The 24,243-nt window shown below is 41.8% G+C and overlaps 1 protein-coding gene across 3 annotated transcripts in view; it reads right to left on the minus strand.

Moving 5' to 3' along the window:
- Nucleotides 1-24,243, minus strand: part of NEK10 (NIMA related kinase 10) — a 266,495-nt gene that overhangs the window by 35,518 nt on the left and 206,734 nt on the right. For 2 of the 3 annotated variants that reach the window (XM_040432101.1, XM_040432100.1), the window contains exons 24-25: nucleotides 20,635-20,815; nucleotides 634-685 (exon numbers count right to left, since the gene is read on the minus strand). In XM_040432101.1, the coding sequence (XP_040288035.1) occupies nucleotides 634-685; nucleotides 20,635-20,815 (233 nt within the window). Of the gene's footprint in view, nucleotides 1-633; nucleotides 686-15,251; nucleotides 15,333-20,634; nucleotides 20,816-24,243 lie in introns of all 3 variants that reach the window. The other variant, XM_040432102.1, reaches the window with a different exon arrangement.

Raw genomic sequence — 24,243 nt, forward strand, 5'->3', positions numbered from 1 at the left:
TAAGCTTTAGTTTATACCATCTGTTAGCTGGCTTACTTTTTGCTAAATGTTGTGCAAAAATGTAGGTGCCATTAACATACAATGGCCCACATTTACCAATGCAGCATTAGCCTCTGTGACAAATTTGCTGCACCTAGTGTACCTTTCAGCTGTTTAAATTTAAGACAGGATTAATAAATCTGCCCCACTGTATTTTTGTTGCAGGATAAGAACCAAGGGGAGATTTATCAAACTGGTGTAAAGTAGAATTGGCTTATTTGCCCATAGCAACCAATCAGATTCCACCTTTCATTTTTCAGAACTCCTTTGGAAAATGAAAGGTGGAATCTGATTGGCTGCTATGGACAACTAAGCTAGTTCTACTTTACACCAATTTGATAAATGTCCCCCAAAAGTCTATGAGCATTGAGCTTTTCTTTCTCCATCAATCCCATTAGACTTTGATTGGGGTGGCAGGGCTCATGCATGACCATTGCTCCATTCAAACTCTTTCAGAATAGATCAGGGCCCCTGTTTTAGTTATCAGTGAGGGTTCCAGTACTGGGGACCCCAAAGATTTGGTAGATAGGTGATAAACGTTTTTCATAGGAAATTGGTATTAGGTGTGCTGTAATATAACCTAAATATACCCACTTTGTTTGAGATATTTCTCCTCCAGAAGCGCTGACACTTCGTTTTAGTGTGCCTGCAAAAATACAAAATATACTGAATGTTGTGTACACAAGAAAACAAGAAATCTTCCAAAAAAGTCTAGCTGTAAATTTCAAAATCAGCCAAACCATTACATTGCTTATTGATTTTTAATTTCGTGAATTTTTAAAGAGGTTGTCCAGGATAAGAGGAAACCTAGCTGTTTTCTTCAGTGCCACACCGGTCTGGATTGCAATACCACATACCATGGGTGGGCAGGTGTGGCGCTGCTTCTGAAAGAAAGCAGCTACGCTTTTCTTATCCTGCACAAAATTATATATAATTATGCAAACGACCATCTTTTTGGTCCATGACCGATAGGCAGTTTTTGCGGATAGCACACAGACCCATTCATTTCTAGGGGTCCGCAATAAATAAATAAAAACACACACACAGAGATGTCATCCATGTGCTGTTCACATCCATATATCCATCCTGAAAATTATAGAACATGTTTTATTCTTGTCTGTTTTGCTATAAAAAATTGGTATTGCTGCAATTGCACTGACCCACAGGATTAAATAAATCATGTAATTTATCCAGCAAAGTGAACACAGTAAAAAGCAAGGGAAGCTAAATGTACAACCAAAACCGTACCACTGAAAACTACAACTCTTCCCGCAAAAGACAAGCCCTCAAAACCTCTCACGAGTGGTCCTTGGTTACATCCAGATAGTTCCCTGGTCAAAGTACTCGATTAGACGATGCATTATTTAGCATGTTTCAGCAATTTCTGACCCTAAGAACATGTTTAGGCAACTTTTACTTTCATTACTTACAAATGGTCATTGAGACCAAAAAAGCCTTCTATTACATGTGCCTATTAAAGGGTTTCTGTCATCAGAATTAACCCTATTAAACTAGCTGACATTAGCCTCTAATTAGCTAATTAGCCTCTAAGAGCAGGGGGTGCGTTGTTCCTGCTCCTAGAAGCTCTGTTCTCCCACCTCTGGATGCGCCCTGCTGCACTTGATTGACAGGGCCAGGCAGCCATGGTCTCCTCCTGCCGGCCCCGTCTGCCATGTATTTCGACCCTGCGCTGTCCCGTTCAGTGTTCGGCGCAGGCGCAGTGAGTGAAGGACGAGCGCCCAGAGGTGGGAGAATGGACCTTCTAAGAGCAGGGGCAACAACCCCCCTTCCCTGCTCTTAGAGGCTAATTAGCATATTATAAAAGTTAGATTTCTGGCATAACAGAGGCATAGATACAAGTAGGAATAGGCTAGTTAGGTTCAGCTGACATTAGTACCAAACCACTAGTGGACCGGGTGTCTTAATAATCATTAAATATAACTTTTACTGAATATACCTCAAAAGTCAATAACTAACAAAGACAGTAAGAAAACAAATTACAACAGAATCTTAATCCACATCTCAGTATGCTGCCTAGTCATAACAATAGTAGTAAGATACGGTCTTACCACTCTCAGATGTATGGACAATGAGACAGCAACTGGTGTGCAATTACAATATATCCTTCACTGCAGTGGCAGAAGGATGTTGGTGGCTGGTGCTTCTGATATTAGCAGCATATGGTTGGAATACTCATATAGTACCCTTGTCATAATGCTCTACTTGGTGTGGGTGAGGGGACTATTAAATATGGCTGCCTAACAGACACAGAGCACCCGCCCCGATAGGGGCGATCCCGTACGGAACCTGTCCCTGGTTCGGGGCCTATTACCTATACTCGCCCTCACTAATTCCCTACATGCAACGTTTCATCCCTACTTTGGGACTCATCAGGGGATTCACTTTAGTAAGGAAAACTGCAAGACACAAAAAAGGGAAACACACAATATATTGCTAAATAGTAACTGGAGATTCAGGGACTAATACCTCAAAGTATAACACCATTAATACACACTATTTGATGTCAATGTCTCCTCCCAGATAAGGGGTGAACACAGAGGAACAGTGGTCCGAGTGTTCCTGGGTGTGGTGAAGTGTCCCCTATAAACCACAGCCTCACTGTCGCTGCCAGTGGATGGAGAGCGCTGGCTTTTTTGCCCTCCATCTCATTTAACCCCTTATGGACCGGGCTCATTTTCACCTTAAGGACGAGGCCATCTTTTGCACTTTAAGTGTGAATAACTTTAAAACACTTTTACTTATTCAGGCCATTCTGAGATAGTTTTTTTGTCACATATTGTACTTTATGACAGTGGTACAATGGAGTCCAAAAAATTCATTTGTATTTATGAAAAAAATACCAAATTTACCAAACATTTAGAAAAATTAGCAAATTTCCAAGTTTCAATTTCTCTACTTCTATAATACATAGTAATACCTCCAAAAATAGTTATTACTTTACATTCCCCATATGTCTACTTCGAGTTTGTATCACTTTGGGAATGCAATTTTATTTTTTAGGGATATTACAAGGCTTAGAAGTTTAGAAGCAAATCTTGAAATTTTTCAGACATTTTCAAAAACCCACTTTTTAAGGACCAGTTCAGGTCTGAAGTCACTTTGTGAGGCTTGCATAATAGAAACTACCCAAAAATGACCCTATTCTAGAAACTACACCCCTCAAGGTATTCAAAACTGATTTTACAAACGTTGTTAACCTTTAAGGTGTTCCACAAGAGTTAATGGCAAATAGAGATAAAATTTCTGAATTGCGATTTTTTGGGCAAATTTTCCATTTTAATCCATTTTTTCCAGTAACAAAGGGTTAACAGCCAAACAAAACTCAATATTTATTGCCCTAATTCTGTAGTTTGCAGAAACACCCCATATGTGGTCGCAAACTACTGTACTGGCACATGGCAGGGCGTAAAGGGAAAGGAGCGCCGTGTGGTTTTTGGAAGGTAGATTTTGCTGGACTGGTTTATTTACACCATGTCCCATTTGAAGCCCCCCCTGATGCACCCCTAGAGTAGAAACTCCATAAAAGTGACCCCATTTTGGAAACTACGAGATAAGGTGGCAGTTTTGTTGGGACTATTTTTAGGGTACATATGATTTTTGGTTGCTCTATATTATATTTTTGTGAGACAAGGTTACCAAAAATAGAAATTCAGAAATTTCATCTCCATTTGCCATAAACTGTTGAGGAACACCTAAAGGGTTAATAAAGTATGTAAAATCACCCTTGAGGGGTGTAGTTTCTTAGATGGGGTCACTTTTATGAAGTGCATCTAGGGGTGCATCAGGGGTTCTTCAAATGGGACATGGTGCCAAAAAAAAAGGCCATAAAAATCTGCCTTCCAGAAACCATATGGCGTTCCTTTCCTTCTGCGCCCTGCCGTTTGGTCATACAGCAGTTTACGACCACATTAGGGGTGTTTCTGTAAACTGCAGAATGAGGGTAATAAATTTTACGTTTTGTTTGGCTGTTAACCCTTGCATTGTTACTGGAAAAAATGGATTAAAATGGAAAATTTGCAAATAAATTGCTGTTTTTGCACCATTTTTATTTAAGTTTTTTGACCGTGTTTATCTGAGGGGTTAGGTCATGGGGAATTTCTTTAGAGCAGATTCTTACAGACGCGGCGATACCTAATATGTCTACTTTTTAAAAATTTATTTAGGTTTTACACTATATTATCCTTTTTAAAACAAAAAAACATTTTAGTATCTCCATAGTCTAAGAGTCATTTTTTTTTAAAGTTTTTAGCTGATTGTCTTAGGTAGGGGCTCATTATTTGCGGGATGAGAGGACGGTTTTATTGGCACTATTTTGGGGGGCATATGACTTTTTGATCGCTTGCTATTACACCTTTTGTGATGTGAGGTGACAAAAAAATACCTTTTTTTGTACCGTTTCTATTTTATTTTTTTGACCGTGTCCATCTGAGGGGTTAGGTCATGGGGTATTTTTATATAGCAGATTCTTACGGACGCGGAAATACCTAATATGTCTACTTTTTTAGTTTTACAAAATCATTTTTTAGAATTTATTTTTTTTGGTTTTAGTGTCTCAATTCTGAGAACCATATTTTTGGTTTAGATTGCCAGTGGCTAAATAGAATTAAAATTGGGGAAGGGGATTATAAATTTTGTACTCCATGGAAGTGTGGTACTCCCTGAAGCAACCCTCAATGCAGAGGCCCGGATGATCCGGGCACGTGTCACACTGAGTGGTGGTGTCCTTCCGTAACCCCCTCCTGTGACACATTCTGCACTTTTTTGGGGTCCGTCCCTTCTTTCCAGTATGGGGGACCACACCTGGAAAGTGTTGGTCAGGGACTATCCGGGCGCCTCCAGTTCCCTAGGTACTCCGGCCTGCTCTTTCTTGGTCAGAAAAGATCAGGGCCTTGAGGACTGTCTCATAGAACTGTAGGAATTTCCCTGTGTTGCCAGCGCTCCGAGAAAGCACAAAAGAGTTGTACAAAGCAACCTGCACCAAGTAGACCGCAACTTTTTTGTACCATTCCCGAGTTTTGCGCATGGCGTTATATGGCTTGAGGACTTGATCAGAGAGATCAACTCCTCCCATATACCGATTGTAGTCAACGATACAATCGGGCTTGAGGATCGTTGCTGCGGTACCTCGCACAGGGACAGGGGTGCTGCCGTTATCGTCAATTGTGGACAGTACAAGGACATCCCTCTTGTCCTTATATCTGACCAGCATCGGGTTTCCACTGGTAAGGGCACGGGTCTCACCCCTGGGGTGGGTACCTGGAGGGGGTAGGGAGGCCGCGTTGATTTTTCCGCACGGTTGCACAAGCAGACGTGGATCTGGCAGCGAGAAAAGTTATCCACGTACAGGTGGTAACCCTTATCTAGCAGTGGGTGCAAAAGGTCCCACACAAGTTTCCCGCTAACACCCAGAGTGGGGGGACATTCTGGGGGTTCAATATGGGAATCTCGCCCCTCGTACACACAAAACTTATAAGTGTACCCTGAGGTACTCTCACAAAGTTTGTACAGCTTCACGACATACCTCGCCCGCTTAGAGGGAACATACTGGCGGAAAATGAGTCTCCCCTTGAAAGCAATGAGAGACTCATCAACCGCGACCTCCCTTCCAGGTACATAGGCCTCCAAAAATTTGGCCCCGAAGTGATCGATGACCGGCCTGATTATTGTACAGGCGGTCATAGGCAGGATCACCTCGGGGGGGACATGCTGCATTATGTTCATAATGCAGGCATTTCTGAATGGCTTCAAACTGGGTACGTGTCATGGCCGTACTGTAAAGTGGGGTCTGGTAGAGGATGTCCCCACTCCAGTGATGCCTGACACTGGGTTTTTTGACTAGGCCCATGTGCAGCACGAGGCCCCAAAACATCCTCATCTCGGCTGCACTGACCGGAGTCCAGCCACCGGCCCTAGCCAAAAAGGATCCCGGGTGTTGAGCAATGAACTGTTGGGCGTACAAGTTTGTTTGCTCCACCATCAGATTCACAAAGTGGTCACTGAAAAAAAGACAAAAAAAGTCATATTCAGTGAAACCCACTGTGGGAATCTGGATTCCTGGTTGGCGAACAAAGTCAGGAATCACGGGCTCAAAATCCTCTGGGGTACACCAGACAAGTTCACTGGTAGGGTGCTCAGGTGGACTTATCTGGTGGGCTGGAAAACTAGTACGAGCCCCAGAGCTGCTAATACTAGTGAGGGCCACAGGGTCCCTGGCATGGCGGCTCCCTTGCTCCGCCTGGCGGCGTCTCCGCCGACTTGGTGGCTCATCATCATCGCTAGATGATGAGGAGGATGCGGATGACAAGAGGAAAGTGGGGTCATCCTCGTCCTCACTGGGGCTCTCAGAGTCGGAGGCAAGCTTGGCGTATGCTTCCTCGGCCGAGAACATCCGGCGGGACATAGGGGAGTGTGTGTGTGTGTGTGTGTGCATGACTGGAAAGCTTTATTCAGTGTGCGTGTGTGTGGGGGACGGGTGTTCGCGTACTTTGCCCTACACCTAACAAGAAAAAAAACAAAAAAAAATTGAAAGACAGAAAAAGTGTAAAAAAAATAAAAAATATTCAAACATGCTGATCAGCGGTACAAAGCTGATCAGCAGTGGGGTGGGCGATGCGCTAACAGTGGCCGCAAACGCCAAGAGTGCCGGCCACAGTCAGCGCATGCATAAAAAAAAAAGCTTGCGCCCCAACAAAATTTGTGGGGGGGCAAGCTGCAGCACCCCTGGGGGTTCTAGGGTCACACAGCTGAGTGCTGTGGACCCCAGACACCCGATCTGGGTGCTAAACTGCAATAAAAAAAGTGTTTTTTTCCCCCTAACTCTCCCTCACTATCCCGCCTAATCTACCTGTCCCTACCTCTTCCTCACTGTTACTAATATGCTGTTTTGTGCCTGATGGCACAAAAAAACTACTTTGTGTGCTCTGCAGCGGGGGCTCCTCTCTCTCCCCACTCCAAGGACATGTATGAGCGGGGAGAGGAGCTCCGGCAATTTAAAACTGCGGCTCCGCCTGCCCACCTGCCCAGCCAGCCAATCAGAAGCAATCCGCCTCCTCTCAGGATCGCAGGATGGTGATTGGTGGTGTATTATTACACCACCGATCACCATCCTATTTCGGGTTATCGGGTCACCAGAGAACCGAATAACCCGGAAACGCAGCAAACCGCAGGTCTAAATTGACCTGCGGTTTGCTGCGATCGCCGACAGGGGGGGGTCACAGGACCCCCATGGGCATTGTACCAAGGTGCCTGCTGAATGATTTGAGCAGGCATCTTGTTCCGATCACCGCCCGCCGCACTGCGGTGATTGGAACTACACAGGACGTACAGGTACACCCTGTCTCCTTAAGTACCAGGACATCAGCGCGTACCTGTACACCCTGTGTCCTTAAGAGGTTAAGGTGCGCCTGGCTATGACGTGTCCTCCCACTTCCTGTATGCAAAATTAAAGCATGCCCGTGGAACGCACACTGTGCGGTCCACAGGCCAGAAGTTAGGATCATGTGACCGGGGAGCCGCCTGACGCGTCGTGAGGCACGGACTCAGCGTAGCTCGTTGCTTATCAATGGAACGGACGCCGAGCCCTATGCAATGCTGTCACAGATATCGTACAGTAGTTCACAGGTAGATTAGAGTCATAGTCGACTCCTAAATGGATTTAAAGGCTAGTTACGGCAATGGCCAAAGGGAAAACAGCTATTAGCTGATAGGTGGTGATTATGTCAGATTTAAAAATGCTGCTGACAACAATAAGCGTACACAACACTATGGACCACCACAAGCATATACAAAAAATAATAAATGAATATTAATCACTCAGCGAGGTGTATGTATGAAACTAAAAACAACGCAGAGAGGTAATTGTATAAGGTGGGGACACCTAGATACACTGAAAACCCTACATATGAAGCAGCTAAAGTTTTGCTGCTCATTTAAGGGTAATTGTAAGGCGTTGCATTCAGAAGTGAACCGTAAGCCGATGTCATTGATGTTGAGGTTTTCTGCCCAGGCAGTGAATGACTCAGAACTGCCCTTCCAAATCACAAAGACATCGTCGATGAACCGTGCCCACTTCTGAATCTGCTGTGTTTCTATTTGAGTATCATCCCCAAAGACAGATGTGTTCTCCCACCAGCCCAGGAACACGTTAGCGCACACCGGTAATGTCAGCTAGTTTAATAGGGTTAATTCTGATGACAGAAACCCTTTAACTACTCAAATAAAACTTAATTTGTATTATGTCTTGCACATCTATTGATTAATAAAACAGGTTAAAACTCTCAGCTGTGCCCTTTGGTTTCTTCTCAGTAATTTTTGCAACACTGTTACCGTCACAGTGTGATGTAGCAATTTCAGGGATCTGATGAGCTGTTTAAGAAACTTGCTACTATCATTCCTTACTCTGTCCCTGCACTACTTTTGTACATCCTTTCTGATTCTATCCCTGGAACCTAGTGCACACGCTGTCTAAAAACATATCAAGCACTGCCCATCGACATGTTTCGCCAGCTGATCTGGCGTCTTCAGGGGATTCGGGCAGAACGTGCTTTGAGGGGGCGGGGATGATCCTTTAAATCCTTTGTCTTAACCTCATTTAATTGTACATCCCAACCCTTTTTATAGTGTTGTTATATAGACCTGTTAAGTGTAGCGCTCTCGTTTCACTCCTCACTCCTGAGTGATGTACCGCTTCGCTTCTGCAAACCCTTTCTCCCACTGGTATATTGCACATGATCCCGCACTTTTACCTCGCGCCATGTTTGGATGTATCATGCGCATGCCAGAGGACTTTGCGTTTTCTTTGTCATCGTGTTTGACATGGTCTCTGCTTTACCATTATTGCTTGGAGACCACTTGTACGCATGTCTTTAGACTTTAGTCACTTTTTTAGAGAGTGTAGGAAGGCGCAAGGGTCCGTCATTGACGGAAGGTACGTGTCACCGAGGTTCCTGGCCTCGGTGAGATAGGAACCGGTAATTTTGTGTGTCAGCAGCAGCTAGTGCTTGCTGACACTGTTTTTACTTAGTTTGTTTGTAAAGCCAATCCGGGCCGGTTGTTATTGGGAGCAGCCAAAGAGCAGGGTGGGTGGCTGTTCCCCACGTTCCAGGCCAGGTTTTGGGCTGGGATTTAAAAACCCAGCCAGCAGCTCAGCTGGTGTGGTATGTTCCTCCAAGTGATAGTGGAGATGTGGAAGCTCTGTGTTTGAGAGCTGAGGAGTTCCACCATGCTGCAAGGCTGAGAGCCGCCTGGTGGGAGTCAGGCGCCCTAAAGCCTGCTGTTGACTGCCAGGTGACATGTTTTGTTCTGTGGACTCTTGTTGTGTGAATTAACACCAGGACCCTGCAAAGTATTGTTTTTCTTTTCTGCCTTTTTGTGTGAACAAACACTGAACTTTAACTTTTCAACCGTGGTCTTGCCTCTGTATTGCGTCCACTTACCCTGCCTACCAGAGCAAATCCCTACAAGAGACATATGATTTATCAATTATTCATTATTAGTAGTAGCGGGGATCATACATGTATAGAATGAGCTTTCCGAATATATATAGGAACTCTTAGTTGTTATCAAATTAGAGATCTATATATGTCTAACATAGGAAGACTTGATGTATTCATATATTTTCATTAATTAAAATTATGTTTACATGAATTATATGTACACTTTGGATACATATATTTTAATAGATGAACTTCTTATTGTTTTTAATCTCTCTCTTTTTTTTCTTTTTTCTTTTGCATTTCCAAGAGTAGTTATTTTTATCTTATATTATGAATGTCCATCTTTTGATGTGAACATGTCAATTAACCATTATTTTAAATAACCCATTTTTATATTTGATTTGTGTATCTTGTGTATCTCTCATTTTTTCTCTTTCAATCATGGAAATATTGTTTACAATCATGTTGACCTTTTGTACTTTTATAGACCATAGATAGTATTATTAATTATCAGATCATGTACCATAATTTATTATAATACTTCCAATATTTATCCTATGTTTTATTTCTCATTCTGATTCACTTTTCTCCATAAGTTATTGTTATATTTTTATTAACTGGTTGATAACGATCCCAATATTTATTGTAATATAATCAAATAATTTCACTATAATATTGTAATATAATCAAATAATAAAATGCGCTGGCTCACAGTATATTTGCATCCAAATTAATTTATTAAATCAGTAATAAAAAATATATATATTCTTTAAAAATGCTTGATTAATGCATATTCTTGTTTATTGTAATATAGGTAATAATAATTATAAATATTTATCATTCCAAATAGGAGGGTTTCAAGGAAGCTCTCTATTTTTTTATATTATCAGCTGAAGAAGCCCCTCATTTTTCTGTTATTTTTCTTTTTAGTCAAATCTAACTATTCACTTTTCGTTAATTTGTCATCATAATATTGTAGAGAACACGGACTGTCAGAGAAAGGACACATACATGAATCCCTCATTTAGTCCTAGGGGAGTAAGACTTTTGAGTCGATATATCCATTTAGTTTCTTCCTGTTGTAATTTTTTGTCTATGTCCCCTCGCCTTGGGTCTAATTTTACTCTCCTAAGTCCCCAAAATTTGAGATTTCTCGTATCTCCTTTATGTTTATCTTGAATATGTCTAGACAGAGCTGTATCCGATTCAGTATTGATACAGTTGAAATGTTTGGATATTCGTCTTCTTAATTCTTGTATTGTTTTCCCTATATATAATTTTGGACATGTAAATTGAATTGCATAAACTACACCTGTAGATTTGCAATTGATGTATTCTCCGATTTCATATTTTTTATTGTCAACTGGGTTAGTGAATTCTCTCCTTGGTACAATTTTTTCACAAAATGTACAGTCTCCGCATGAAAATTATCCTATTGTGGATAGCCATGTATTTTTATGTTCTTTTCGGTCTAATTGAAAATGGCTGTGTACCAAATTTTCTTTTAAATTATTCCCCCATTGGATTGGGAGAGATGACTTCTCTCAGTTCTTCATCCATCATCAAGATATGCCAATGTCGTCTCAAGATATTTCAAACCCTCTCATGTTGTACATCATACGTTCCAATACAGCGTATTTTTTTTTTGAGTCTTCATTATATGTGATTTGTTTATTGTCTGTTAACAATACAGTTCCTTCCGTATTTTTTGCTCTCTTATACACTTTTCAGGGGACTTTCTTTGGATAGCCCCTTGCCCTGAATCTATGATATAGAAATTTGCTTTCTTGCTCAAAGCTATCATCTGTTGAGCAATTACGTCTTGCCTGTAGGTATTGGCCTACTGGGATGCCTCTTAAGAGCCAGTGGATGGTAGCTTTCCCAGTGAAGAAGGTTATTGGTAGATGTAGTTTTCCTGTATACTTCTGTGTTTACACTCCCGTCAGGCTCAAGGTAAATCCTCAGGTCCAAAAAAATTCATGCTTTTTGTTATGCATTTCTGCAGTAAATCTCAAACCTATCTGATTATTACCGTATTTAGTACATCAACAAATTTTATCTATAATGTTTGTCTATGGTGCCAGGTTGGTTGTGCTCTGGCGTACTGGTTGTGGGTGTCTCCGTGTAGGCCGGTTGCCAGGGGCAATGCCCGGTTCTATTTCTGTGTATCCTGTTGTTCTGTGCTCTAGTTTGGATGGGGTTAACTCTCCCTGTCTGTTGTGCCTAGGTGTGGCTTCCCAGGTGCCTTGTTACCCAGCTATTTAGATCTGTGAGCTGTGGTCAGGGGTCAGCCTTTGTCAGTCTGTCCTGAGTCCTGCCTTCGGAAGAGGGTTCCTGTGGTCCCCGGAGGGGGATTACCCATTCTCTGTTCTGTGCAGCTCTGCCTGGGGCCGCTTAGCTTCTACTGCTTGAAGCGCAGGTAACTGCTTCTGTCTCTGTTCAGGCCTGTTCTGCACCTTGTATCTCTGTTCTGTGGTTATCCGTGTATTCCGTTGCTCCTGGTTACGTCTCTATCTGTGCCTTCTGTTTATGCTTCCTGTCGGTACCTAATTCAGGTACCTCCTGGTCTGTCTGGATCAGCTGCCACTGACTTGGTTTATGCTCTGGAGTAGCCCCTGGCAACTACCTTCGGCCCAAGGCTATCCTCATCATCTGAGGCTCTATTGAATAGCAGGTGTTGCTTAGTCATGCCCCTCCAGAGTATTGCCAGTCAGTGGAACAGTGGGTCCACACCCGCTGTTCCGTGTAGTGCACCTGTGCGTACGTCTGTATCCTTGGTCTGTTTTACCTGTAAACCGGTTCCCTGACGACCCGTAGATCTGCCTTGGACCCCCGACACCTGACACCAGTGATCTGTAAATAATATTTACCGTTAAAATATACATCAAGTCTTCCTATTTTAAAAGTATATGGAGCTCTAATTTGATAACAAGTAAGAGTTTCTATATATATTCGGAAAGCTCATTCTAAACATGTATGATCCCCGCTACTAATAATAATGAATAATCGATAAATCCTATGTCCCTCTAAAGAAGTGACAACGTCTAAAGACATGCATAAAAGTGGCCTCCAAGCACTAATGGCAAAGCAGAGACCATGTCAAACATACCGATGGAGGGGGGAAAAACTAAAAGTCCTCTAACATGGGCATAATTCATCCGAATATGGCACGAGGTATAAGTGCGGGATCATGCGCAATATACCAGTGGGAGGAAATGTTTGCAAAAGCGGACAGCGGTACATCACTCAGGAGGAGTGAGACGAGAGCGCTACAATCAGCGCTCCCATTACTCACTTAACAGTTCTAAATAACAACACTATGAAAAGGGTTGGGATGTACAATGAAATGAGGTCAAGACAGAGGATTTAAAAGATCATCCCCACCGCCTCAAAGCACGTTCTGTCCGAATCCCCTGAAGACGCCAGATCAGCTGGCAAAACATGTCGGGGGGCAGTGCTTGATTTGTTTTTAGACAGCGTGTGCACTAAGTATCAGGGATAGAATCAGAAAGAATGTACAAAAGTAGCGCAGGGACAGAGTAAGGCTACTTTCACACTTGCGTTTTGCGCGGATCTGTCATGGATCTGCAAAAACTGATCCGTTACGATAATACAACCGCATGCATCCGTCATGAATGGATCCGTTTGTATTATCTGCAACATAGCCAAGACAGATCCGTCATGAACTCCATTGAAAGTCAATGGGGGACGGATCCGTTTTCTATTATGTCAGATTGTGTCATACACGTTTGGCTCAGTTTCGTCAAGAGGACAGCAAAACGCGGCATGCAGCGTTTTGGTGTCCGCCTCCAGAGCGGAATGGAGACTAAACAGAAGCAAATTGATGCATTCTGAGCAGATCCTTTTCCATTCAGAAGGAGTTAGGGCCAAACTGATCCGTTTTGGACCGCTTGTAAGAGCCCTGAATGGATCTCACAAACGGAAAGCCAAAACGCCAGTGTGAAAGTAGCCTAAGGAATGATAGTAGCAAGTTTGTTAAACAGCTTATCATATCCCTGAAATTGCTACATCACACTGTGACGGTAACAGTGTTGCAAAAATTACTGAGAAGAAACCAAATGACACAGCTGAGAGTCAATAGATGTGCAAGACATAATAAAAGTTACATTTTATTTGAGTAGTTAATAGGCACATGTAATAGAAGCCTTTTTTGGTCTAAATGACCATATGTAAATAATAATTTAGCATGTGACTCCCTTTCAGCATAGGAAAATACCAAGATCCAGGGAGCATGTATATAGAACCGGTTAGAGAGACTTGTGAGCATGAGAAGCCAGAAGACCTGTGCAGCTGTAACCACGAGCCATTTAAAAAAAGACTTATCACTGCAAAATAAGATTCTACATCATGTGGCAGAGTGAGACGTTCCCGATACATACATTTTTAAAAGCAGCCGCTTCCCAATTACTCTAACTCTAATTACACAGTCAAAGCTGATAAATTGGAATGTATGATTGTGTTCTAATGTTTCCGTTTGAATAATTGGCCCCATGCTGTTTCAGCTTTAGAAACCTTTTGATTTGCACATTGTTCTGTGTAGATCTTATTTGGGGAAGAATTTTGCTTTCACATCAGTGTCTAAGTAGTTGGAAGACTTTTTGAATAAATTAGCGAAAAATTCTTTGCACCTTGTTTAAAATCTGCCTGTGGACACGTGTATGATATCTTTGACATTGCAGCCAAACTTAGCAAGCTCATTTATGTTCTGTGATGTGGCATTTTGTTTGCTTTGTTTGTTGCCTGGCACAGGATGCCCCTTCTTTTCCACCTGCTCTACCTCGGTATGATCTAACACTTTTCCCCTAATTTCTGCAAACTTTCTTAGCTGTAGGAAACTTTGACCACCTTAGGTCACGCATCGCTTTTTTCCGAGGAGAAAAAGGAAATTCTTGCCAGAAACCCAACAGATCCCATTAAAGTGAATAGGGATATAGCAGGCCCCACTGGTGTCCCGCTATATCAGATACGGCAATTCCGGAAGTCTGCTCCTCAGCCGGAACAGACTACTGGAATACAGTACCTCATAGAAGATGTCATCAATTTAATGTTATGTAAGAAAAAAGGTGGCTCTACTCTCTATTGAGAGGGATATGGTGCTCTTATCGTGACAACGCTCCTAGTCACTATAAAAAATAGTATTATAAAAATAGATAGGCACTCAACCTTCAGGGGTCATCATAAAAACGTAGTGACCTAGTATAAAACGTATATAACACAAAAATCTAAATACAAAATATAAATAATAAAAAACGCAATTTAAGGTGGATTTGTAAATTGCGTTTTTTATTATTTATATTTTGATTTTTGTGTTATATACATTTTATATTAGGTCAGTCCTGGATTCATATGTTAATAAACGTGAGTTTTTAGGATGACCCCAGATGGTTGAGTGCCTATCTATTTTTATAATCATCAATTTTATGCTGTCCTCACTGGAGCACCTAGAGGAAACCCATTGAAACACGTTAAGAACGTACAAATTCCATGCAAATGTTGCCCTTTTCAGCTTCTAATCCAGGACTCCAATTCTAACCAGCGAGATACTGTGTTATTTTTAATGAAGGGAAATTTTAGATTTGGCCTTCAGTTGTGAGCAAGGTAGGATCTACAATAAATGTTTGACAACTAGTGTCGGGAACTGTATTAAAGAAACAGCAGAAATGTGGTTGCTCGATACGTTACATTAAAAGTGAAACCTTCAATAACTATCTCATGTATTACACAACTCATTCATACCCGTAGTTGGCCCTTTAAAATAGTTAGAGCAGCTTGAATTTTTAGATGTGTCCAGTTCATCTTCAAGTTCTGAAAAAATATCTGACAAAAAAAGACAAAGTGCAGAGTAAAACAAAATCAATATAGAAATGTATGCAATTAATAAAAGTTAAAGGGGTTGTCCCATCTTAGCCTTTCATGGCCAAGGTTGAAATAACCACAGTAAGCGCCGGCCAGGGAGGTGGAGTTAAGAAAATGGCCGAGCAACTGGCACTCCACTGTTTCTATTAAGTCCTACAGCAGTGAATGGCAGTAGTGTAGCACAGCAAGCTACAGTGTTTCTGTAACTCAGGAGTTTCTGTAAGTCCATCCACCCGTAGGAGTGGAGGGGGGACGATGACACACGAGTCACATTATTATCACCACCAGCCATGATTATTATATACTGGCACTATAGGGAGGCATTATATATACTGGCACTACAGAGGGGCATGGAGGAGCATTATCTACTGGCACTACAGGGGGGCATTATATATATAATGGAACTATGGGGGCTGAGTGGCATTATACATTGGAACTATGGGGGAGCATTATATATATATATATATATATATATATATATATATATATAAAAAAATGGACAGCACTCCAAAGGCTATAAAACAATGAAAACGTTTATTCACCCATGTGGAACAATACAGCAGCAGCGACGTTTCGGCTCATCCATAGGCTTGAGAAAGGCTCTATGGATGAGCCGAAACGTCGCTGCTGTTGTATTGTTCCACATGGGTGAATAAACTTTTTCATTGTTTTATAGCCTTTGGAGTGCTGTCCATTTTTCTATTTATACAATTGAGCTATTAGCCCATGCACCCATTTTTCTTTATTTTGATTCATTGTCGGTGCTGCCAGCCTTTTCTTTGTGTATATATATATATATATATATATATATATATATACACACACACACACACACACACACAGTACAGACTAAAAGTTTGGACACACCTTCTCATTCAAAGAGTTTTCTTTATTTTCATGACTATGAAAATTGTAGATTCACACTGAAGGCATCAAAACGATGAATTAACACATGTGGAATTATATACATAACAAACAAGTGTGAAAACAACTGAAAATATGTCATATTCTAGGTTCTTCAAAGTAGCCACCTTTTGCTTTGATAACTGCTTTGCACACTCTTGGCATTCTCTTGATGAGCTTCAAGAGGTAGTCCCCTGAAATTGTCTTCCAACAGTCTTGAAGGAGTTCCCAGAGATGCCTAGCACTTGTTGGCCCTTTTGCCTTCACTCTGCGGTCCACATGTGTTAATTCATAGTTTTGATGCCTTCATAGTCATGAAAATAAAGAAAACTCTTTGAATGAGAAGGTGTGTCCAAACTTTTGGTCTGTACTGTATATATATATATATATATGCACTACAGGGGAGTTATAACTACAGGAGCCATTAGAACTACAGGGGACACTGCAGGAGGATATTTATAAATAATGGGGACACAATGATTGTATTATACTACGGGGAGTACTGTAGGGGCATTATTATTATTGGGCACAATATGGAGGGCATTGCTTTGAATGCGGCACTCTTGGGGAGTATTATCACTGTTGGCGGCACTATTACTATGGGGGCACTATCTGTATGGTACTGTTATTTTTGACAGTGTAGTGTTTGAAGACACGGGGGAGAACATCAGGCACAGTATTGGGAGTAGCAGCAGGATGACAGTGGCCTGTATAAATTTGAGGGCTGATCTAGGGACTGTATGAATATGGGGTCTGATTTGCAAAATCTGTAACAGTCCCCATATACTATGTGCCATGTAGTAATAATGGTGTCTTCTTATGTGGCAGAGGGGGCTGCACACCCCTGACTAAAAGGTGTCTGCCCATGATCGTCTGGACCAAATGGAGAAGAAAGAAAAGTGAACTCAAATTCGTGGAGACTTCACCGCTAAAGTCACTGGATCTGCTCTTTACTATTTCTTTTGAAATGTGTCTCTTTATTAGAATGTAATGTCTCTTTCAATTGATTCAGTGAGGGTGGAGCAATTTGCCATCTCCGCCTAGGGCACCAAATTAGCTCGTCTCAGGACTGGGTGTAGGTCCCACCTGCTCCTATCTCCAGAATTTGCCCTCAAAGTAAATATGAGCGCACAGCAAAACCATAGCCACCCTTCATTCACTTCTATAAGAGTTTCAAAAATAGCCAAGCACTGGCTCAGCTATTTCCGTCAGTCCAATAGAGGTGAATGGAAAGGTGGCTGTGCATGCACGGTGTGCTCTCATTCACTTTGGGGGACGTATTCTGGAGGTAGGTGTGGGTTCCAGGGTTGGGACCCAGACCTACCTGATATTGGTGGCATATCCGAGAAATATTTCACCAATGTATCAGACGACTCAACCTGCTTTAGTAATGATCGCTCCACTGTAACCTACCAGAATAAATCTAAGTAATAAAGAGTGCTTTAAAGATGCTACTGACAACCAATAGAAGTTAAAATAGATAAGGTGATGAGAATTTCAGGACTATATTTAAAATGCCTTTTGATTAAATGTAGTATGCACTTTTCAAAAATAAAATGCATCTAAATAAGAATTTTCAAATGATAAAATAACACCAAAATAAAAATGACTAGAATTTGCTATAAAATTTCCAAAAACATTTGTGTTGTAAAGTTTTTGTTGCTGATCAAGGGCAAATACTGTACTGTCCTATAAAAATTTAGACAATACAAAATTGTTGCAGGAAAGGAAATGTGTAGTTTCCAACAGCTTTCCTTGGTGAAAACAACTGGTCAGTAAAGGCCCCATACACATTAGACTATTGTTGGCCGAACTGGATGACAATCTAACGAGTATGGGGAGCTTCTGGCTCTTCCCCAACAGAAGATGTCAGTGTAGAGGAGGATCAGGTGCACTGGCTTTCAATACCTTTTAGTGGTTTCTATGAAATGGATAGAAAATTGTTTTCTTTTATTCCAGTCATATGTCCTAGTTACTGGGTAGATCTTGTAAAATAAATGTGGTGGAGCAGAAAACTAACTAAACTCAAATAAAAAGTACTCTAGAGTGCAAAGGAGCTTTTAGCTAGACTTTCATGCTGCAATAGTTCCTCTATTTCATTCAGAATTTGCTGGGTCAAGGAATGGAAGTCAATCTTATGTTGTAAAATAGTCTTTCAGGCTGTAGCAGATATACGGTAGGATGTTAAAAAATAGATTTTGGTTGTTTGCGGTCATGGAACATATTTGTTTAGATGGTCCAAATTAGTTATGAAGTATGTGATGATGACCTTAAAGATGTTTTTGAAGATTCTGTTACAATATAATTTGTGAGTGACTGTCTTTAGTAGTCTGCAATAAGTGGAACTACACAGAACTCTTTCTTTCTTTTGGACATGAACCAATCTGGATAATCTTTTTCCTTGTTGCATGGCCAGTTTAAAAGTTGGACACTGACTATATGTTAGCTGCCTCCACTAGGTGGCACTTACAGCTGGCTTTCCCTTGGAAGTGCAAAAATCTGCATACCCAATACTTCCTGTAGACTTTCATACACCAAAATGTATCTTGATGGAGATAAAGGGGATGTCAAGGATAAGAAAAACATGGCTGCTTTTGTTCAAAAACTGTACCAAACATGTCCACCGCCTGTTTGTTTTACTGCATCTCAGTCTCCTTCAATTCAATGGAACTACACTGCAATAGTAGGCACAAGTCATAGAGAACTGTTGTGATTTTTTTTTTTAAGAAGTCACGTATTTCAAATTTTGTACAGTGTTACCTAAGGTAGCAATAAAGTAGTAATAGTTTTAGTACCATAGCACTACAGGAGTATAGTATATGACAGGTTGTTAAACACACTTAATAAAGGGCCCGACTGTCCATAGACCATACAGGGAAATCTCCCAGTAGACTGATACCCAGGGGGCCACCCAAGCCCTCCTAACGGGTACATCTGATCCTCTCAGCATTAATCAATTAATGGTAGAAGCATCAGGTACCTATGCATCTGGCTGGCGGCTGAAGGTGTCCTCCTGAATTCCACTGTATTGTCGTCCTCAGGACAATGATACAGCTGAACACTGCAGCAGGGGCAGCAGTATTTTGTGCTGCACTGCAGTATTTGGTTCTGCTGGGGCAGTATTTTGTGCTGCACTGCAGTATTTGGTTTTGCTGGGGCAGTATTTTGTGCTGCACTGTGGTATTTTGCTCTGCTAAGGCAGTATTTTTTGCTGCATTTTGGTATTTGGTTCTGCTGGGGCGGTATTTTGTGTTGCACTAAGGTATTCCTGGCATCACCTACTTCTGTTGTCCCTGCCTACTTGTTTTGCTCCCCCTATTGTCAATTTGGACCCACCTACAACTTAGGGGACATGTCTAGGTTTTCTTCCTGGGCTACTTTAAGTTCTCAGTCCGCCCCTGCACGTAGTCACTACTCTCTGCACCACTAGTTTACAACTATTTCAACCTGATCATCTGCAAAGTTATGCTGCTGCTGGTAGCGGATGATGAAAATTCAGAAGTTAAACAGGCCCTCCTGCTGTGGAGCAGCTCAGACACATACGATGGATTTTGTGTATCGTCACATCAGTGCTTTCCATTCAAATACCAGGTGGTATTTTAATGCAAGTGTGAACAGCATCTAATAAAGATCTTTTAAAGACTAATATAGTCATTGTAAGGGGAAATGTAGTCTTAAGAGTTCTTCTGGTAGATATTATTGAACTGTATATACGGGTTTGCAATGGAGTCTAAAACAATCTAAATGTTTTGTATGTAACGTATTTTTCACCCTATAAGATGCTCCAAAGTGGGGGGGGGGGGGATGTCAGTGAGGTTTGATTAACTTGGGGGTCTGATCTAAGGTCTCATTGGGGTCTTATTAATATGGGGGTCTAATTTTGAGGTCTTAATGCAGATCTTATTAACATTGGGTGTCTGTGCTCGGGTCTGATTGGGGGTCTTATTAACATTGGGGGTCTGATTGGAGCTCAGATGAGGTCTGATTAAAATTGGGGGTCTGATCTAAGGGCTGATTGGGGCTCTGAGCTAAGGTCTGGTTAACAATGAAGGTCTCATCTAAGGTCTGATGAAAAACATTTTTTCCGTATTTTTCTCCTTTAAAACCTTATCGGCAGGTGTGTCTTATAGGGCGAAAAATACAGTAATTTTTAATTCTAACCAATGATCCTGTGCATTGAGTAGCAGATCTAAGTGGCACCTTTAAGAATAATACTCTGTAGCCATCTCATTCACCTAAAGGAAAGCCTGGGATCAACAGACTAACCCTTGACCTTCTATTCATTTCACTTCCTAATTTCTATCTCAATAGATTTGTTCTTTCATACCAGCCATCACTTGACCAAGATGAAAAAAAATACCTTTGCCATGGTTGTCTATGGAGTAGCTATGGTCCGGGAGAAAAACATCAGAACCTTTATCACTCTTGTTTGGTTGCAATATCCCCATGGGTCTGAAAGCGCTCTCTGAAATGTCACTCTTGCAGCTTGCTATTCCACTGCTACTGCTGCTACTGCTCATGCTGGATTTCTCATATTGGTCCTAAAATAAAATGTAAAAAAGAGGCAAACACAAATCAAATGGCCATCAACTTCAGCTGTACAATGTACATCATTCCTGTGTACATATATAAAAAATTAAAATAATCAATTTAAAGGGAATGTCACCTTTTTTTTCTGCCAGTTATTACCCGATTGCAAAACATATCCCTTTTTTTCTAATCTCTCTATATTCTTATTACAGATTTTTTTTATTCTATTCTCTGAACATGATTATGGGGGTGGCCATCTTGTATGAGAATTTAGAAAGCATTTAAAGAATTGCTTTATAGCAGCCACATGGTCCATAGACACAATGGTCAGGAGAGGACACTGACTTTTAGGCATGCTCTGTGACCTGTGCAGAGGCAATTTTAAAAACAAAGAGCAGATAAGCTTTGCTAATCATCTCTTGTGAATGGAGGATCCTGTGTTATCTACATACAAAGGTGTTATCTATATACAAAGGTGATATATACCATTTACTAAGGTATCTAAACTTACATATTAAGGAGATACCTGTCGCCATTTCTTTGGAGTTTCTGATATTTGTTTATGTAAAGATTTCTAAGAACAATTGATTTTAAAAGAAGTTATCCATTAGACATATCACAATGTATCACAGTTTGCTTGGATTGTTCATGTTATATGGCTCACATTGGCTTAAAAATAAAAAAGCCATACTCACTGTGGACCCCTTCCTCCCCACCGCCGTTCTGAAGCTGCTCCCATCCCTGCTGCTATCTACTTCCTAGTACTGGTTTGAAACACAATAAATGGCAGGAAGGTCAATGATTGGCTACATGTTTGCATGTAGCAGATTCAAGTCTGGCCCCAATGATATCCCCCACTCTGGGTGATAAAGAAGTAGTCCCGTTTTTGACTGTTAATGGAGCAGAAAGATAGTTGAGCACAGCAAACATGTCCTCCCCTGACTTAATCTCTATGGACACCCATTCTTGTATAGGAGTGGATGCGAAAGTAGTACCCTCCCCTTTTAACAAAACCCATCCGTGTTAGATTTGCCCTGAACCCTGTTGCCTCCTGAATGCAGACTTGCTTGTAAAAGTACATTCCTGCATCTCATACCAGGAGGATGGTACTGTGAGACTCACAGGTGCCCTCAATGATCAGGAACTTTGTTTGTTGGCCGTTAGTGATAAAACTCCATGGTCCATGTTTATGTCAGTACTCCCAGAAAAGGAGAAGGAAGCCCTGTTGGGGGACCCACAGATGTTGGCAAGCTCCCAGTTCCTCCTGTGGAAGTGGAGATGAAACCTGGCGCCCCATTTCCCAGGAAGATGCAGTATCTCTTGAGTATGGCACATTCAGATGCCATATCTAAAACAGTCCAAGACTTTTTGAAAAAGTGGTTATCAAGGAGATTGTATCCCCTTCTAACACTCTTTTGTACCCTGTGAAAAACAAAAGTGAGAAGGACAAAACCACCCAGTACCAGATGGTACATGACCTGCGTGCTGTCAATGAAGCCACAGTTTGTAACAGCCCAATTGTGCCCAATACACACACCTTATTGGCTCAGGTTCCCGCTACCCCTACCCACTCCACTATTATTGATTTGACAAATGTTTTCTTTTCAGTACCACTACATTCAGACAGTTGGTAGTTGTTTGCCTTTACACATGAGGGTAAACAGGATACCTGGGAGGTGCTGCCGCAGGGTGCCCAGAACTCACCCAGTATGTGTACTGCAGTCATGTCACAAGTTTTGTCAGATTGGAACTTACTACATCCGGAGCTGGTGCTCCTTCAATATGTTGATAGGACACCCCTTTGCCCAAAAACATTAAGAATGCACTGAGAACGTTTTTGGGCCTTGTTCCTTATTGCAGACCTTAGATCAAGTTTGATGCAGCCTATTTATGAATGTTTGTCTTTTAGTCCCTTCCACCTTACAGATGAGGTGGTAGATACCTTTTTTGCCATAAACCTGGAAATGTTGTGCTCCCCCGCACTGGACCTATCAGATTATTACATTTAGATTGTATTGTACAGAAGTAAATGGCCATGCCTCAGCTGTCCTCACCCAACTGCATGGCCAGCAACAACGCCCTGTGGCATATTATTCAGCCCAAATTAACCCGTGTCCAGAGGTGCCTTTTCTGCATCAGAGCTATAGCAGTTGTACAAGCCATGCGTGATAAAAGCTCTGAGATAGTCCTGAACCACAAAGTGACAGTGCTTGCTACTCATGCAAGTACAACCCAAAAATCTTTTTGTTGTCCGCCATTTGAGAATGCAGTGTTACATTTTGGTGCCTAACAATGTTACTGTCCAAAGGTGAATCCAGCCATCCTGTTGACTCTGGAGCAAGGGGAGAGGGAGGAGTTAGGGCACTTAAAAAACTTTTCTTCCAGATCCAGAGGAAAAGACTCATGACTGTTTGCAGATGATGTCACAAGAGACAGCGGGATTTGACCATATGGTAAATCAGCCATTAGATAATCCAGATCATGTGCTCTTTGTGGATGGACAGAGGTATGGCTAGGATGGCAGGTACTTGGGCAGTGGTGACTAAACATGACACTAAAAAATCATAGTTATTACCACCACACATGTCTGCCCCAGAAGCGGAGCTAAGGGCTCTGGAGATGGCTTGCAGATATGCAGATGGAAAATGCAGCCAACATTTACGCTGATTCCAGGTATAGCCCATGACTATGGGCCTATATGGAAGTCAAAGACTTCCTGAACGTTTCAGGTACACCCATCAAAATGGGGAACCAGTGAGGTATCTTATGGAAGCCCTCATGTCGCCAACTTGAGTGGCAGTAAAAAAAACAAAGTATACTGTAAAACAGAAAGAGAAAAGCCGAGGCAGGTCAGGCGGCAACAATGGCTGCCAAATTGCCTAGGCGGACCCCTGCCTTAGTGGACACAGCTCAGGTCCCTGAAATAACTCCTCCCGTCTCCCTGGTAGTTCTTAAGACCTTACAGAACCAGGCGGGGAAGGAGGAAAGGGTGAAAAAAAGGGGGACTGCAAATGAGGAAGGCCTAATACAGTTCCAAGGGAAACTCTGCCTTCCCAGGTCCCTCTAAATCCACGATGGCACAGGCAACCCATGGGGTGACGCACCAGTCAAAAAACTGCTTTGTGTGATTTAGTACATTGTACGTGCCACGGTTCAGCACTGTAGCAGCCAGATATACTCAAGGATGTATGATTTGTGCCCAGAACAACGTGGGCAAGGTGGTTAAGGTACACCAAAAACACACGTCTTTCCCTTTGTATCTGTTTCAATGCTTGCAGACTACATTCAACTACTCAAGGTGGGCGTGTATGAGTATGTATTGGTGTGTGATGACTTGTTTTCAGGATGGCCAGAAGCATACTCGGTAGAAGATTATGGCCGAAGTTGTATGCAGGCATGGGGTACCTGATACAATTGAAAGTGACAAAAGGTGTTCACT

This window comes from Bufo bufo, chromosome 5 (genome assembly GCF_905171765.1).
Source record: "Bufo bufo chromosome 5, aBufBuf1.1, whole genome shotgun sequence".
NCBI lineage: Eukaryota > Metazoa > Chordata > Amphibia > Anura > Bufonidae > Bufo > Bufo bufo.